Genomic DNA, 13,579 nt, shown 5'->3' on the forward strand with positions numbered 1-13,579 from the left:
ACTTATGGTAAATAATAGTGGCATGGCAGCCCGCGGCATTTCTGAACTAGTGCCGTAGGAATGGATAGGTGGAGTAGTGGAATAGTGGAGTGGTGGAGTGGCGGGGGTGGAGCTCCCATTTCCCTTGATATCTCGAGATTGTCCACCGGTATCCTCCTCGCAAATCTCTGGGCCATGCGTAACTTAAGTTAATTACATAGGCATCTTTGGGAGAATAGAATCCTTAGACTACATACCCTGGCTCCCTAGCACAGATCCGCGAGGCGAATGAATCCTCATTTCGTGCCGTCACAGAAACACACAAAACCATACGCTATTACTGTCACTTGCCACCTGACTCCCAGCGCACTTCACACTTGGAGCTCGAAATACAATGGGCACAAAACCAAGAATCGCCTTCATCGGCCTAGGTGCCATGGGAATGGGAATGGCCATACATCTCCTTGCAGACGACTTTCATGTAACAGGGTTTGATGTCAATCTCATGGCTTTAGAGACGCTACTTGCAATGGGCGGAAATACTTCATCAAGCCCGCGAGAATGTGTGCAAGATGCGCATTTCGTCATATGCATGGTTGCGAACTCTGTTCAGACAGGGACGTATTCTTTGCTGAGAGTACAGGCGCAGTCTATGCTTTGAGACAAAATGCGACGATCATCCTTTGTTCGACGGTGGCTCCGGGTTTTCCGCAAAGTATTCTGAATTGTCTTCATCAGATGTTTCACAGGCGCGATGTCCAACTCATAGATTGTCCAGTGTCTGGTGGAACAAAGCGCGCCGCTGAGGGCAGCCTCACTGTGTTGTCATCTGGACCAGCAGATGCTTTGTTGATTGCGCAACCAATACTGGAGTCCATGAGTGCAAATCTGTTCGAGATTGAAGGAGGACTGGGGGCTGCAAATAAGGTCAAGCTTATCAACCAGCATCTTGCCGGTATCCATATTGCTGCGTCTGCAGAGGCTATGGGGCTGGCGGCAACTTTAGGATTGAATTCGAAAGAGGTCTATGAAATCGTATTAAAAAGTCCGGCACACAGTTGGATGTTTGAGGATCGAGTACTCCATATGCTTGTTGATGATTGGACACCGCATTCTGCACTTAAAATCTTCGTCAAAGATATGGTAAGTTCCCGATTTCACTACTTGTCGAATATTGAAATAACCGCTGATTGGATATGATTCAGCGAATTGTTACATCGGAAGGTCTTCTTCAAAACTTTCCTCTATATATGGCAACTGCGACCGAGCGACTCTATCAGTTTGCATCACGGATTGGTTATGGTGAAGAAGACGACTCAGGCCTTGTTCGAATCTTTCTCGCTCAAAGTCCATCTCTAGTCTCGGCGGCGGTGCAGAACCAGAGATATGTACCTGAAAATGCATGGGCGTGTGACCTCATATGCCAATTACTCGAAATCGTCCACACACTCGCTGCGATCGAGGCTTTGGCGCTTGGACAGGCCCTAAGCCTTTCAATCAGTAACCTGGTTCAAATCATTGGAAATGCGGCGGATACTAGCAAGCCCTTCATAAGGGTCACTGAGGCTTTGGGTGGAACTTCTGCACCTAGAGATACGGTCGAGCATCTACGACATAAACTGGTAAGTGGCTAACTGCTTACGCATAGGATATGACTGATCAAAGGAGCAGAAAGAAGTGGTGACTGTCGCCCAAGCATATAATTATCCCCTCCAAATTACAAGTACTTCGCTTCAGCTGTTACAACAAGCTGTGGCCTTTGGCATGGGAGAAGAAGGAGAAGCAGCACTATTCAGGCTGTGGACTACTTCAATTATGACTCACGAACCATAACATATCACAAAATACCAGTCCATATCACTCTTCAGAAGGATCACAAACTTGTAATTCTCGACGATTATCCTACTGGAAATGCAAAATGTAACTACATTAATGTCCAGCACGAATAGTTAACGTAACGCCTGCGCACGTGCGCAACCCACATCCATGGATAGCCTTAAAGACTATGAAGGTGACATCTAGAAACATATCGATTGCGTCTATTTGGCAGATCATTGAACCATCAAGTCATCGAAGTCTTCATCTGGGAGGTGTGCTCGCTCATGCTCGATAGTACCCAAATACCACGACAGATCACTACCATCAAACTCACGCGCGGCGAAACCATTGGTACAGTAAGTATTCGGTGACCTAGCCGAACAAGTAATCCAATGCGCCTTCCCCCCCCCCTCTGAAAACACATTGTAGATGCGATTAGTTACAACTTTATGTCTCTACAACAACCCGGTCATTACACATTTGAGTATTTCTCCTAACATTCCAAGCCTTGTTGGGTAGTCGTTTGTCAATATCTCGGGGTGTTGTTTTCTACTCATGAAAAATCATCTTCCTGGACTCCGACTTCTATGCACTTCAGTTTCAAGGTTCCCGTGGACTATTTGGAATGCTTACCTGAAACTATGTAGGTTCATATCTACAAATAGTGAACTGAACCCGGTTGAGACACAAGGGTATGATTCATCGTACTCAGTGTGGTATTTAGGGCGGCAGACATGGCTGACAGGAGCCCTTACCAACCTTCGTAATGATCTTGGACATTATGTGCTGGCACGCTGGATCCGATGAGGCAAACCAACCGTTGGATCCGTAAATGGAAAGTTACAAACTTCGCTAGTCCTCACAATGAGTGTTATGTTACAATATTACGGGTACAGAGTGCATGAATGCTGATCTCCAGATATTAAGCCATTGGCATATTGAACAGGTAGAGAAATGCATTCATGGGTATCTGCGGAAGTGGTACATATTGAGAAGTTCGTGAAAAAATATTGTCTTTTGTTAGAACGGGCAAAGGGCCAAAAGCTCTTTCACACCCATCTAGAGCTAAAAGAATTGGCCGTTAACAAGTTATCCAGAGCCTCGAACACCTTTCATTTCCCATTAAAACTTTTTTTAGCGCTTTTGTGGAGGCGATCCCGTCAAACAAAGTCCAAGTCACGGAAAGTAAACTTAGACCTTGATGGCGTTCTCAGCAGCCTTGCGCTTCTTCTCAGTGCGGGCGTTGGCCTTGGCGCCCATGATACCACCACCCCAGTGGCGGCGGGACTCCTCGTACTTGTCGGTGTAACCCTCCTTGATGGTGGACAGGAGCTTGGAGAACTCAGCCTTGTCCTCGGAGCGGACCTCAGTGAGGGCCAGGACGGCGGAGGTCTTCTTGTGGACGACCGTACCGAGACGGGCCTTGCCCTTCACAATGGCGTAGGGGACACCCATCTTGCGGCAGAGAGCGGGGAGGAAGACAACCAGCTCAATGGGGTCAACGTCGTGAGCGATCAGGACGAGGGAAGCCTTCTTGTTCTCAACAAGGCCAACGACGTGGTTGAGACCGTACTTGACGTTGTAGGGCTTCTTGGAGACATCCTCCTTCTTCTTGCCCTCGGCGACAGCGGTAGCCTCCTGGACGAGACGCTCCTTCTTCTCGGCCTTGGTCTCAGGGCGGTACTTGGAAAGGAGCTTGAAGGTCTGAGCAGCGGTGTTGCGGTCCAGGGTGGACTGGAACTGAGCAATGGAAGGAGGAACCTTCAGGCGCATGTTCAGAATCTTCTTCTGGCGCTGGAGGCGGACATACTCGGGCCACTTGACGAAGCGGGCGAGGTTGCGCTTGGGCTGGATGTCCTGGCCGATACCGAAGTTGCGGGAACGCTTCTCAATGAGAGGGTTCTGTGAAAATTTTTCATTGATTAGTATCTCGACTCCATTTTCTCAGACTCCCGGGGGAAAGAAGAAACTAACCTTGGCCTGCTTCTTGGAGGAACCAGCCTTGCCCTGGGGGTAGGGCATGGCGGCGGTCTTCTTTCCGGACTTGGGAGGCTATCATTGAGAAAAGAAGATCAGCGATCTAGTCCATCATGGGCTGCATCTTCTTTAAACTCTAGAGAGAACATGAGGCCAACACCGTTTTCAGGTGCTGGACTCATGTCTCAAGCCAGTTCATCGCCAATGCCCAACATCTCTTTCGAGGCTGTTGGAACAATTGACGGAATTGCTTTGATCACGAGGATCGAAAGCTAGACTAAACAGTCTTCACGACATCGCTGCAGCAAGCGAAACGTGAGCAAGATATAATCAAATGCTTACCACCATGTTGTCGACTTGGGATCGTTGCGCTAATTTGGCGATTGTCGAAGTGAAAAAGGAGAAAGTTCGAGATCGCGGGATCTTATTCCAGTCTTCGTGGGCCGGATCGCGCTAGTGGAGTCATGTGACAGGGTTAGGGCTGCGCTACCAAAGTAGGGTATCCACTCCACGTGACCTTCAGGCTTCTCTGTCTGACTAAGAATATCAAAGCTCCAGATCCATGTAATTAAAGAACGTTGCTTGGCAGGTGTGTTTGATTTAGGAGTAGTACAGGTATGTTTGGTAATGCTTATTCATCGTGGTATCATTTGAGCAACTGGAACTTTCAAAGGCCAAGCAGCTAGCAAACGCGTGCGTTGCCTCGCAAGATATCTTCTATGTACATCAACACTCATATCATAACGCCCCCTGGGCAGTCAATTAAAATCAGATCATGCAGAAACAATGCCGCTAAATCAATGAAGGAATATAGACCAAGCTGCAAACACTGCATCACCTCCAACCCCCCAGACTCGGGAGTGCACCTCGTCCCAGACCAGAACTGGCCGCTTGAACAGCCTTCCTCTTTCCTGCGGAGCCCTCTTGATTGCGCACACCTGCGACAATCCTCTCGGTGTTTGTTTCAACCACAACGCCTCCAACAATCATCTCGCTGAGGACAGCGTGCATCGTCTCGTAGCCGAAGATGAGATCGAGTTCGCAGACGTTCTCAAACATGCGGTCCAATGACTCCACAAACACCTGGATCAGATCGATTAGGGCAAGCGGTGACTCCATAGATGTAGAGATCATAATGAATGATAAGGTAGCGTAGGTGCGGTAGGTAATCTGCGTAGGCGCGTCGGAGGGTCCGGAGGCCCCAGAGCTGGCGCCCTGCGAGAGGAGCGGGGGCAGAGGGAGGAAGTTGCATGCGCTTGCCGGTCTCTGTGCAACAAGCTGGTAGATTTGCGCGATGAGAGACTGCTGTGTTTGAGTGTCCTGGAGAGTGTTAATTGTATGCTGGGTTGGATGACCATGGATTGGAGATACGCACCAGTTGTGTGTAGAACTTGGTCAGCCGTGGCTGGCCATTATTGTTGAATACAAGCACTGCGTTAATCATAATGAAGCTGACAGCACGATGGTAGAACGTAGAGCTCAATCTTGAATGTGGAAGAGACCGAGGTCGAGTAATGAGTCGTCCTCAGTCCCGCGGCGTTCTTATCGATAAGGATGGTCCGTGCGTCTGATTTTCTGGAGAACTTGACGCGCTTCTTTTCCCGGTCTCAAATTGCAGCAGAGTACTTTGAACATGAAGAGGTGTATAAGCAGGGTCCTTGCACCTTCAGGGCGCTTATATTCGACCCTTAAATCTACAACAACCCCCACCTCCATCCATCCGCCGAACCCAAACAAGCGCGGCCTACAAGACCTGACGATTTCAGATCTCTGTTATTACTGGGATACCAAACCACCTACTTCAGAGCAGCTTGCCTTTGCAGACAACTTATTCGTACCCTCGCGTCACTCCCCTTTGAAACTATGGTCCGCGGCCAAGTTTCGCACAACTCCGATAACTTCAATCGAGCCAGAAGTCGCATTTCTCGGCCGTTCCAATGTCGGCAAGAGCTCGTTACTGAACGCTATCATGGGTCAGGAGATCTGTTGGACATCCTCAAAACCTGGCCGGACAAGAGAGATGAACGCATTTGGTATTGGAGGCACGAAAGGTGGTGAACACAAAGTGGTGCTTTTGGATATGCCCGGATATGGAAAAGCTAGTCGAGCAGAATGGGGAATGGAGATTATGAAATATCTCCAAGGACGTAAGCAGTGAGTAGCTTCATATTGGTCCAAATGTCAGAGAATTGTAGCTAATGACATACCCCAGACTCCGGCGTGCCTTCATCCTCATCGACAGCGAACACGGAATCAAAAAGAACGACGCCGAGATCCTCCAGCTCTTCCGACACTACGCTATCCCACATCAAATAATCCTTTCGAAAGTCGATAAAGTCCTTGCCAAAACAAAGAAGCAGGTCAAGTCTGGCGCTTCGGCTGTGAGCGTACAGCGGCTTCAGAAAATGCTGGAAGAAATGCGGCCACAGGTCCAACCTGACGTGCGCGTTTCAGAAGGGCCTGGTGCTTTGGGCGAGCTGGTCACCTGCAGTGCAGACATTTCTATTGGCGGTGGCCAGTTTCTAGGTGTTAACGCTGTGCGTTGGGCAATCCTGTCCGCAGCGGGTATTGATGGGAGCTTACAAGGCGGGCAGCCGGTTCCTAAACCCCCTGTGGCAACACCTGAAACGCCTTGATATCCAATTATGCCCGCAGACGTGACAATTCCTTTATCCCGTCGCAAGTGTTTCATATTCCTTTGAGCGATGCATATGAAATACATGGCCATGGCACCGCAGTCTGTGGAGTCTGGCACCCGAAACATATACAAACTAGCCCAACAAGTCACTATTTCCTTCTCAAAGGAACCGCTGCCGGCTCATCTGATATTCCAGAATCTCCAATACCGAGTCCCTTGATCCTTGACTCGGGCGCAAATGCATGTTACTCTATCTCGCGATATCTCATTGCGCCGGGTCCCCTTACCAGACCCCACAGGCCGAATTTTACTTATGCTAGCTAGGTCTATACTTCACTATTGAAGAGGAAGGACGTGGCTCAAAGCATCTTGTACATAGAAACTCATGTAATATACTCAACTACTCCAACCTTCGAAACATTGGCGCTATAGAGCCCTTTTCTCCATTCATTTACCTCCGTTCCCGAGAAAAACAAGTATCCCACCCTTGGGCAGTCAATAGTTCCCAAATCTCGAGATCAAGGGTCCTGGGTTCTAGAGTAGAGCAAGTCATCGCGATGTCCTAAAACTTTCAAAGTCATGATCATCAGTCAACGATTCATTCCGCTCTGAAAACATACACACCATAAAGCATCAGGCACACCATACTGTACCTTCATATCGTTCCAATAACCCATCAATGCGTGCACCACAAATATTGAGGAGTGTTTGGGGTTTTATTGCAAACCCATCCAATGGGACATTGTTCGCCATTTGCACAGCTTTGCGCTAAAGACGGAATAGCAAGCATAGCGCAACAGAAGATCGCGGCGTTGGCAATAACTTCAAAGGCGAGCATGATGATGTGTGAAGGGCTTGGATGGATCCAGGTGAAATACTGCGGGCACGACAGTCTTATAAGCTTTATTTCAGGACCCTTCGCTCTTGAAACCAGCCCTAGACAAAAGTTAGGAATCTGACTAAGTATGCGTGCGTGTTCGAAATTCGAAGGCTAAATTGTGACACGGATGGTAGATGAGGCTCTTGATCTGTGGTTACCTAGACTACAGTACGACGTCGGGGAAGTAGGCTGATTGCTAGAGCTTGCAATTTCATTGATATTCTGAATATGCCCAAGGATGTACAGGCGAAGTTGGCCTTACTGTTTCGAAAACGCCCAGTCATAAAGATCAAATATACTGAATTGAGCTTATAAGGACTGGATCAGGACAATCAAAAGGAATAAGTTATCGGACCTGACACCAGCATTAAACACCGAATCCAGCATCACCGACTAATCAAATACAAGGGAATGTTAAAGGCCATACCTAGACGGCAGTACAGTGGCAAAAGGAAAAATGGAAGAGGTGAAATTGACATGACAGGATGAAGGAGGAATATGACCAAAGATGAAGAAGTAAAGTATAGTCCTCCTGTAAGAATCAGGAAACGTCACACAACGCCTGTCCCCATCGTAATGCTGGATGATCAAAGAATGCCGACCACGCTATGCAAAGGGTTTTTCAAGAGAAGATGAGATATGAGTGCCATAAAGATGGGGTATCGTGAATGGAGTAAAGGGGCTGGAAAGATGGAAACAAGAAATAGAGGGATGGGTAAATGTGATACGAAAGGAAATGAGAAGGAAGTTGATCAAAGGTTGATTCTTCGAAACTTCATGAGAAATGGCGTGGGTTTAGTCGGAGTCGGAGTCGGAATCAGTGCCTGCCGCAATCTCGTGGCCACGACGATTCACTACGACACGCTGTCCGAGTCTGTTTTCGGGAACACCGTCTCGTGCGGCACCGAAGTCAAGGACCTACAGAGATGTTGTTAATTTGGATCCAAAGCCACCCAGAAAGGGAAGACAAAAGGACACTCACCTCGATATACGTCAGACTATCCCGCTGCACTGCAGCAACACACCGACGATCGTTGAATTTGACCTGCCATACACCGCTGAGATCGGTCAGGAGGTCTCGAATGCAATTGCCGTTGCTAACGTCCCACATTTTCAAGGTCCGGTCCGATCCAGAAATAACTTTTTGGACATCGTGCTGGAAACAAGTGATGGCACCAGTATGAGCACTGAGTGTGTTCCTACAGTGACCACGCTGTGGATCCCAAATTCGCAGCGTGGAGTCTGCTGCAGCCGAAACAAGGTGATCACCTTGCAGAGCCAGAAGACCAACAAGAGAAGAGTGGCCGTCGAGATTATAAAGCAAAGCTCCATCATCGAGCGACCAAATCTTTACCATGTGGTCCATTGCACCACTGATGCAGCGATTGCGCTTGTGGTCCATTACAACACTATACACCTTCAGTGTGTGACCTGTTAGAGTAAACTGGACGTGTCCGGTGGATATTTTCCACACTCGCACGGTGCAATCATAGCTACCGCTAACCAAGGTGTCACCATGCGCCGCAATCGCACGAACCGAATGGGTGTGGCCAGTTAGGACACGGACAAAATACGGGCAGTCATAATCGTCCGCGGCGGGGCCGTGAGGAAGATACACCGGGTCACTGGGCTTCGGAAGCTTCCACACCCGCAAGTTAGAATCACGAGATCCGGTGATAATCAAGGGCACCTTCGGCATCATCACGGCACGTCCATTCGCGTCACGGCTGACCTCGGTCGGCAGGACGATCTGCAAGCAACGGACAGTGGACGTGTGGCCATGGAACACTTGAGTGCACCGGGCTCGCTCAATGTCCCAAACGCGAACGGAGCGATCAGTGGACCCGGACACCAGGGTGTTACCGTGGTACTCAAGAGCCCAGACACCGCCATCGTGCCCCTCCAGGGTGGCCTTGAGGGCACCAGTCTTGGTATCATATACGTTTATATTAGTGTCGTCACTGCCAGTCAAGATCTTATCCGAATCGAACTGCAAACATGTTACGACGTGACGGTCGTGAGCCCGGAAAGCGATATGTTGTGGCTTGACCTCTGGTTTCATCCATCCTTGTCGAATGGCATGAAGTCTGCGATAAAGAGCCTTATAGAGGTAAAGACCACGCAGGGAGGGAAGACCGACTTCTGGGTAGGGGACAGCGGCAGCGGCAGTGTTGGCCGCAGCGTACGGGGCCTCTGACGCAGCAATATCTTTCTTCCAGTCTGGCTCAAAGTAATCTGTTCCGCTTGATGAAATCTTGCGTTTCGCAAGCTTCCGGCTTGAAGCACGTGTGTTCGCCTTCCGCTTGGGGCGTCTGTTGAGCGGCAGAGCGGTGAGTGGAGCCCTGTCACTGGTGGCAGATGATGAGGGGACAGGAGAGAGTTCATGCTCTTTTCTGACCACTGTGGTGCTCAGATCTCTCTCCCAATCATCAGGGCTACTGCACTGCCAGCCCCAACCCTCTCTAATGGCTCGCTCCAGCTCTCCCTCGGAAAGAACATACCCATCTTGGTCAAGAAGCTCTTTCCAGGTTTTCTCATCCGAATTGACGATGTGACGCCACTTCTTCGAGACTTGTGCGGCGCGACACATGGTCTGAACATCAAAATATTTCACAATATTCAGGCTGAGCTCCAAGGGGAGCAATGTCAAGAAGTCACACTTCAAGGTGGGGTTGACCACATCAGCCACGAAATGCAAGGTTGGTTTCGGGCAACGTCGCAAGAATTGGTACATGAGGTATGTCTTTAGTTCATCAGGAACAGAGTCGAAGAAATCCAAAACTTTGGGCATATCCATCAAAGATGGCTGGGATCGTGATGTTGGTGCCATAGACAGATTCATTCCTCGCGAATCTGCATCATGAAGACGCATTGCCTTGGAGTGCCGTGGAACATTATGGTCTAAACTTGAATCCGTGTCGACATCAGGTCCTTCTGATTCGAAAGAGGACTCGGCGTGCAGTGCATTCATGGCGGTAACTGGTGACAGGCTGGGGCTTGGCAAACACATGTCTTGGGCCATAGCATTGTCGATTGCTGAGAGCTGAGCTGACAAGTCCGGGCGTTGCTGCGAAGTTGTTTCCGTAGCAAATGAGACATTTTGACTTGTGGGTGCCGGATCGGATACAGGGGGGTGATTCCCGTCGGTCGAAGGACCTTGCAGCTCCCGATTTTCGGTTGAACTTGACTTATGCAAAGTACTCAGTGCTCCAGCTTCGGTCGACAGAGGCGATCGCAACGGCGTCTCTCGACGCGGGAAATTTGCACTGTGTATTCTTGGTCTCGTAGCTGCTGCCGCATCTCCAAGGCTGCCAATGTTCAATTCTGTCTCTGGAGTGGCCAGACCAGCGGGAGAAAGATGGATATTTGAGCTATGGCGAGTACGACGTGCGACAGGCTCGGAAGGAACTCGACTTGCACGTGTTCGCGGAAGGACAAAGGGGCGGGGATCAGAGTTGGAGACCGGGGAGACGGGGCGATTCTGTGAGTGAGGATGGTTCATCCGGGTCATGGAACGCGGGGGACCTAGTCGGCGAGAAATAGTATCGTCCTCGGATGTGAACGAGTTTACCGAACGGATCGACCCGTTGGAAGCTTTCAAGGCATCGTTCTTTTCCTTCAGCTAAACGGAGTTAGTATTTTTAGACAACGCCACGGCAGTTATGGAGGCACTAACCTCGGTGGCTACCGATGCAGAGTCGTCTGGTTCATTAAAAACGATCGACTTGTCGCCAATCTTGAACTTGAGATTCTTTAAGGCGGCTGGTGTTGGCGTCGCGGCTAGTGGGTACTGTCGGGCATCCAAGTCCCTCACTGCTCGTGGAGGCTTGATCGCCAGGGGCGGGAACGAAGTGGTTGTAGTGGTTGTTGTTGTCACGACAGTTGTACGTGTCGTTGGCGCGAAAGAAAACTGCCCAAGGGCGTTGGAGGGACCTTGCCCAAATTCGTCAACTTCGTGATCGTCCATATCGCGTCGTCGAGCGGGAACTAGTCGAGATTCGGGATTACGTGCGACATAAGATTGCGGCACCAGAAAATCGGGTTGATCGGACGTGTTATGGGAGGTATGGGAGTTAGGAAAGTCGGAAGACATCACAGGCGAAGGTGGGGGAAGCGTATGAAGGCGAGCAACTCGAGGTCAGAGTTGCTAGCGAAATGCCCCAACACAATAAGCCAGCAAGACCATCTACACAAAGGAAAGGGTCTCGCAAGTGGTCATGTTTATGCGGGTTTGAAAGTTGGATGAAAGGGACGCAAGGAAAGTCAAAGGAAGGGGAGAAGAGAAACAGTGGCGGCTGACAAGGGAGTTTGGGGCGGAGAACAACAATTAATCCGAGTGCCGGATTGGACGATGTCATGGACCACAACGTGCGGTTTGCTGTGCTTGATTCAACCTCTATCTTAGGCAGAAAAAATTCATAGAAATTGAGTTTAAGAAAGATCTATCATGATAGGAATTTATCCTGGCTATATATCTAAATTTTCTTTGTATCGTTCTGGGATAAGAGTCCTCGTGGTTGCCCCCCGGTTTTTATCTGCAGCGTGAAAACCTTGAAACCTGCCACTGCCCACTTTCTTGTGTGGCTCGGGAACCCTTTATCTATGTGGCGCGGGTCGCCATACTCTTAACTAGATTCCTGATCTCCCACTACAGAGCTCGGTCAAGATATTGCTTTGCATGCCTGGAATATTACTGGAATTTTACATATCTAATTTGATCAAATTACTAGTCTATCGCCCAACAAATCCATAGACTGATCTTAAACCTGTTTAGGGATGTGGAGAGGCCGGGGATGAGATTACATAAGTGCATATCTAATCAAGATTCCCAATGTTCCAGCCAAACTTATCGCCACAGGTCACGTGTAGTCAGTTCCTGCCACTGATGAACGCAATGCATCGTCACCCGTGGACCTCGCATCTACCAGGTTAATGTCCTGCAAACAGACCTTACTGCCTTGTAAATATAAGGCCATCCCTGGACCCCTAGGTGGGGCCCCGGAATCTGGTATCGAGATCTCTTCCAAGTTCGTTCATTAAGTATCCACCTGGAAACAGGGATGGCCTGATCATTATGTACCTGCACGGGGAGAAAAACAAACCAAACATGGAGGTCAAAGGGGTGGATACTTACTGCATCCCTTCCTAGCATCGTGCAGCAATTGGGTACATAATGTGTCTGTATCCAGTACGGTACCTGCAGGTACCCTCGGGCCCTGGCCACGACACCCGTCTACGGGTGGAGCTAGAAATATATACTTCGAAGGGTTGAACTTCAGTCAACTCCCAACCCAACTCTCCCGAAGTATTTCTCACAGCTTCAATCTATGAATTTTCAACCTTAGTCATACCGCACCACAAAATTTAAACCCTTTGACAATCACTCCAGAAGTTGACCCTCTGAAGGGATTCTATTAACTACCGGACATGGCCGGGAAAATGATAACGCGGAGAACGCGTACGCCAGCACAATTAAGTGATGTTATCGGTAGTGGAACTTTTTCTCATTTCCGCCATTTCCTCAATCAAGTTCAAGGTGTACAATTACAGGTGGGTATACTCTAGCATGACGGCCTTGCTAATTCTGCAGGTGGGCTAGTGAGCTTCTATGTTTTCAGGTTCCAGTTAAAATGTTTATACCAATATTGAATATTTGAAAATCCCTACAGCAACACATTCCAAAGTTCAAACACCTATGCAGCTATGCATTCATGGATCTCAGGATCTCCTTGATTGAAATTGGCGGTCAAGCTTTAAATCGAAGTGCTTATTACTGATGTTGGAAGACAACCGTGACCTCGGTAATCAATTGATACGATGTCTGCACGGAAATAACAAAAATGGGCGTAGTGGATATAAAACACATCATACTAAATTTGAAGTAGAATAAGATAAAGAAGGGTCAACCCGTGGTGTAGGAAACACAGAGCAGAATCCACCTGGGTAAGAAAGCGACAGGACTTCGAGATAAAATGAACCCCTACCAATTCTAAGGTACTTTCGAGTACATATGCATGTGAGCCACCATTCATTGTAGGCTGGAGATACATGCCCCACTCAAGCTCTCATGTGCAAACCGGCCACATGCATGTGTCCTCGCGTACAATCAGGACTTGCTGCAGTGTAGGTTTCTCTCCACATTGTCAAGTCCTCGGGGCTCAGAACCTGTTTCCCCGGAGGCCAACAAAGAAACCATCAATCCTTGCACATGTTCACCCCGACCGGCTTCTGATAGCTCGTATTCCAAATTGTTGGTATCAAGTGATTGCCGACTGAAATTTCTCTTG

The 13,579-nt window shown here is 49.0% G+C and overlaps 5 protein-coding genes across 5 annotated transcripts; 2 read left to right on the forward strand and 3 right to left on the reverse strand.

The window, feature by feature from the left end:
• Window positions 1-646: 646 nt before the first annotated feature.
• On the forward strand, window positions 647-1,928 carry N7503_001972 (uncharacterized protein; the record flags this gene model as incomplete). Its single annotated transcript, XM_057061519.1, has 4 exons — window positions 647-694; window positions 718-1,122; window positions 1,185-1,601; window positions 1,704-1,928. The coding sequence occupies 4 exons, from the start codon at window positions 647-649 to the stop codon at window positions 1,926-1,928; spliced, it is 1,095 nt and encodes a 364-aa protein (XP_056925481.1).
• Window positions 1,929-2,988: 1,060 nt separating this feature from the next.
• On the reverse strand, window positions 2,989-4,122 carry N7503_001973 (60S ribosomal protein eL8; the record flags this gene model as incomplete). The annotated part of the gene is made up of 3 exons (XM_057061520.1): window positions 2,989-3,699; window positions 3,772-3,849; window positions 4,117-4,122. 3 exons carry the CDS (start codon window positions 4,120-4,122, stop codon window positions 2,989-2,991), a joined length of 795 nt encoding a protein of 264 aa, XP_056925482.1.
• Window positions 4,123-4,608: 486 nt separating this feature from the next.
• N7503_001974 (putative AP-3 adaptor complex subunit sigma) lies at window positions 4,609-5,218 on the reverse strand (the record flags this gene model as incomplete). The annotated part of the gene is made up of 2 exons (XM_057061521.1): window positions 4,609-5,094; window positions 5,150-5,218. 2 exons carry the CDS (start codon window positions 5,216-5,218, stop codon window positions 4,609-4,611), a joined length of 555 nt encoding a protein of 184 aa, XP_056925483.1.
• A 189-nt stretch (window positions 5,219-5,407) lies between these two features.
• Window positions 5,408-6,410, forward strand: N7503_001975 (translation initiation/elongation factor MRX8; the record flags this gene model as incomplete). Its single annotated transcript, XM_057061522.1, has 2 exons — window positions 5,408-5,928; window positions 5,987-6,410. The coding sequence occupies 2 exons, from the start codon at window positions 5,408-5,410 to the stop codon at window positions 6,408-6,410; spliced, it is 945 nt and encodes a 314-aa protein (XP_056925484.1).
• A 1,677-nt stretch (window positions 6,411-8,087) lies between these two features.
• N7503_001976 (F-box/WD repeat-containing protein) lies at window positions 8,088-11,385 on the reverse strand (the record flags this gene model as incomplete). Its single annotated transcript, XM_057061523.1, has 3 exons — window positions 8,088-8,210; window positions 8,275-10,914; window positions 10,969-11,385. The coding sequence occupies 3 exons, from the start codon at window positions 11,383-11,385 to the stop codon at window positions 8,088-8,090; spliced, it is 3,180 nt and encodes a 1,059-aa protein (XP_056925485.1).
• Window positions 11,386-13,579: the final 2,194 nt, after the last annotated feature.

This window comes from Penicillium pulvis (genome assembly GCF_028828015.1).
Source record: "Penicillium pulvis strain IBT 33274 chromosome Unknown contig_12_segment0_segment0, whole genome shotgun sequence".
Taxonomy (NCBI): Eukaryota; Fungi; Ascomycota; class Eurotiomycetes; order Eurotiales; family Aspergillaceae; genus Penicillium; species Penicillium pulvis.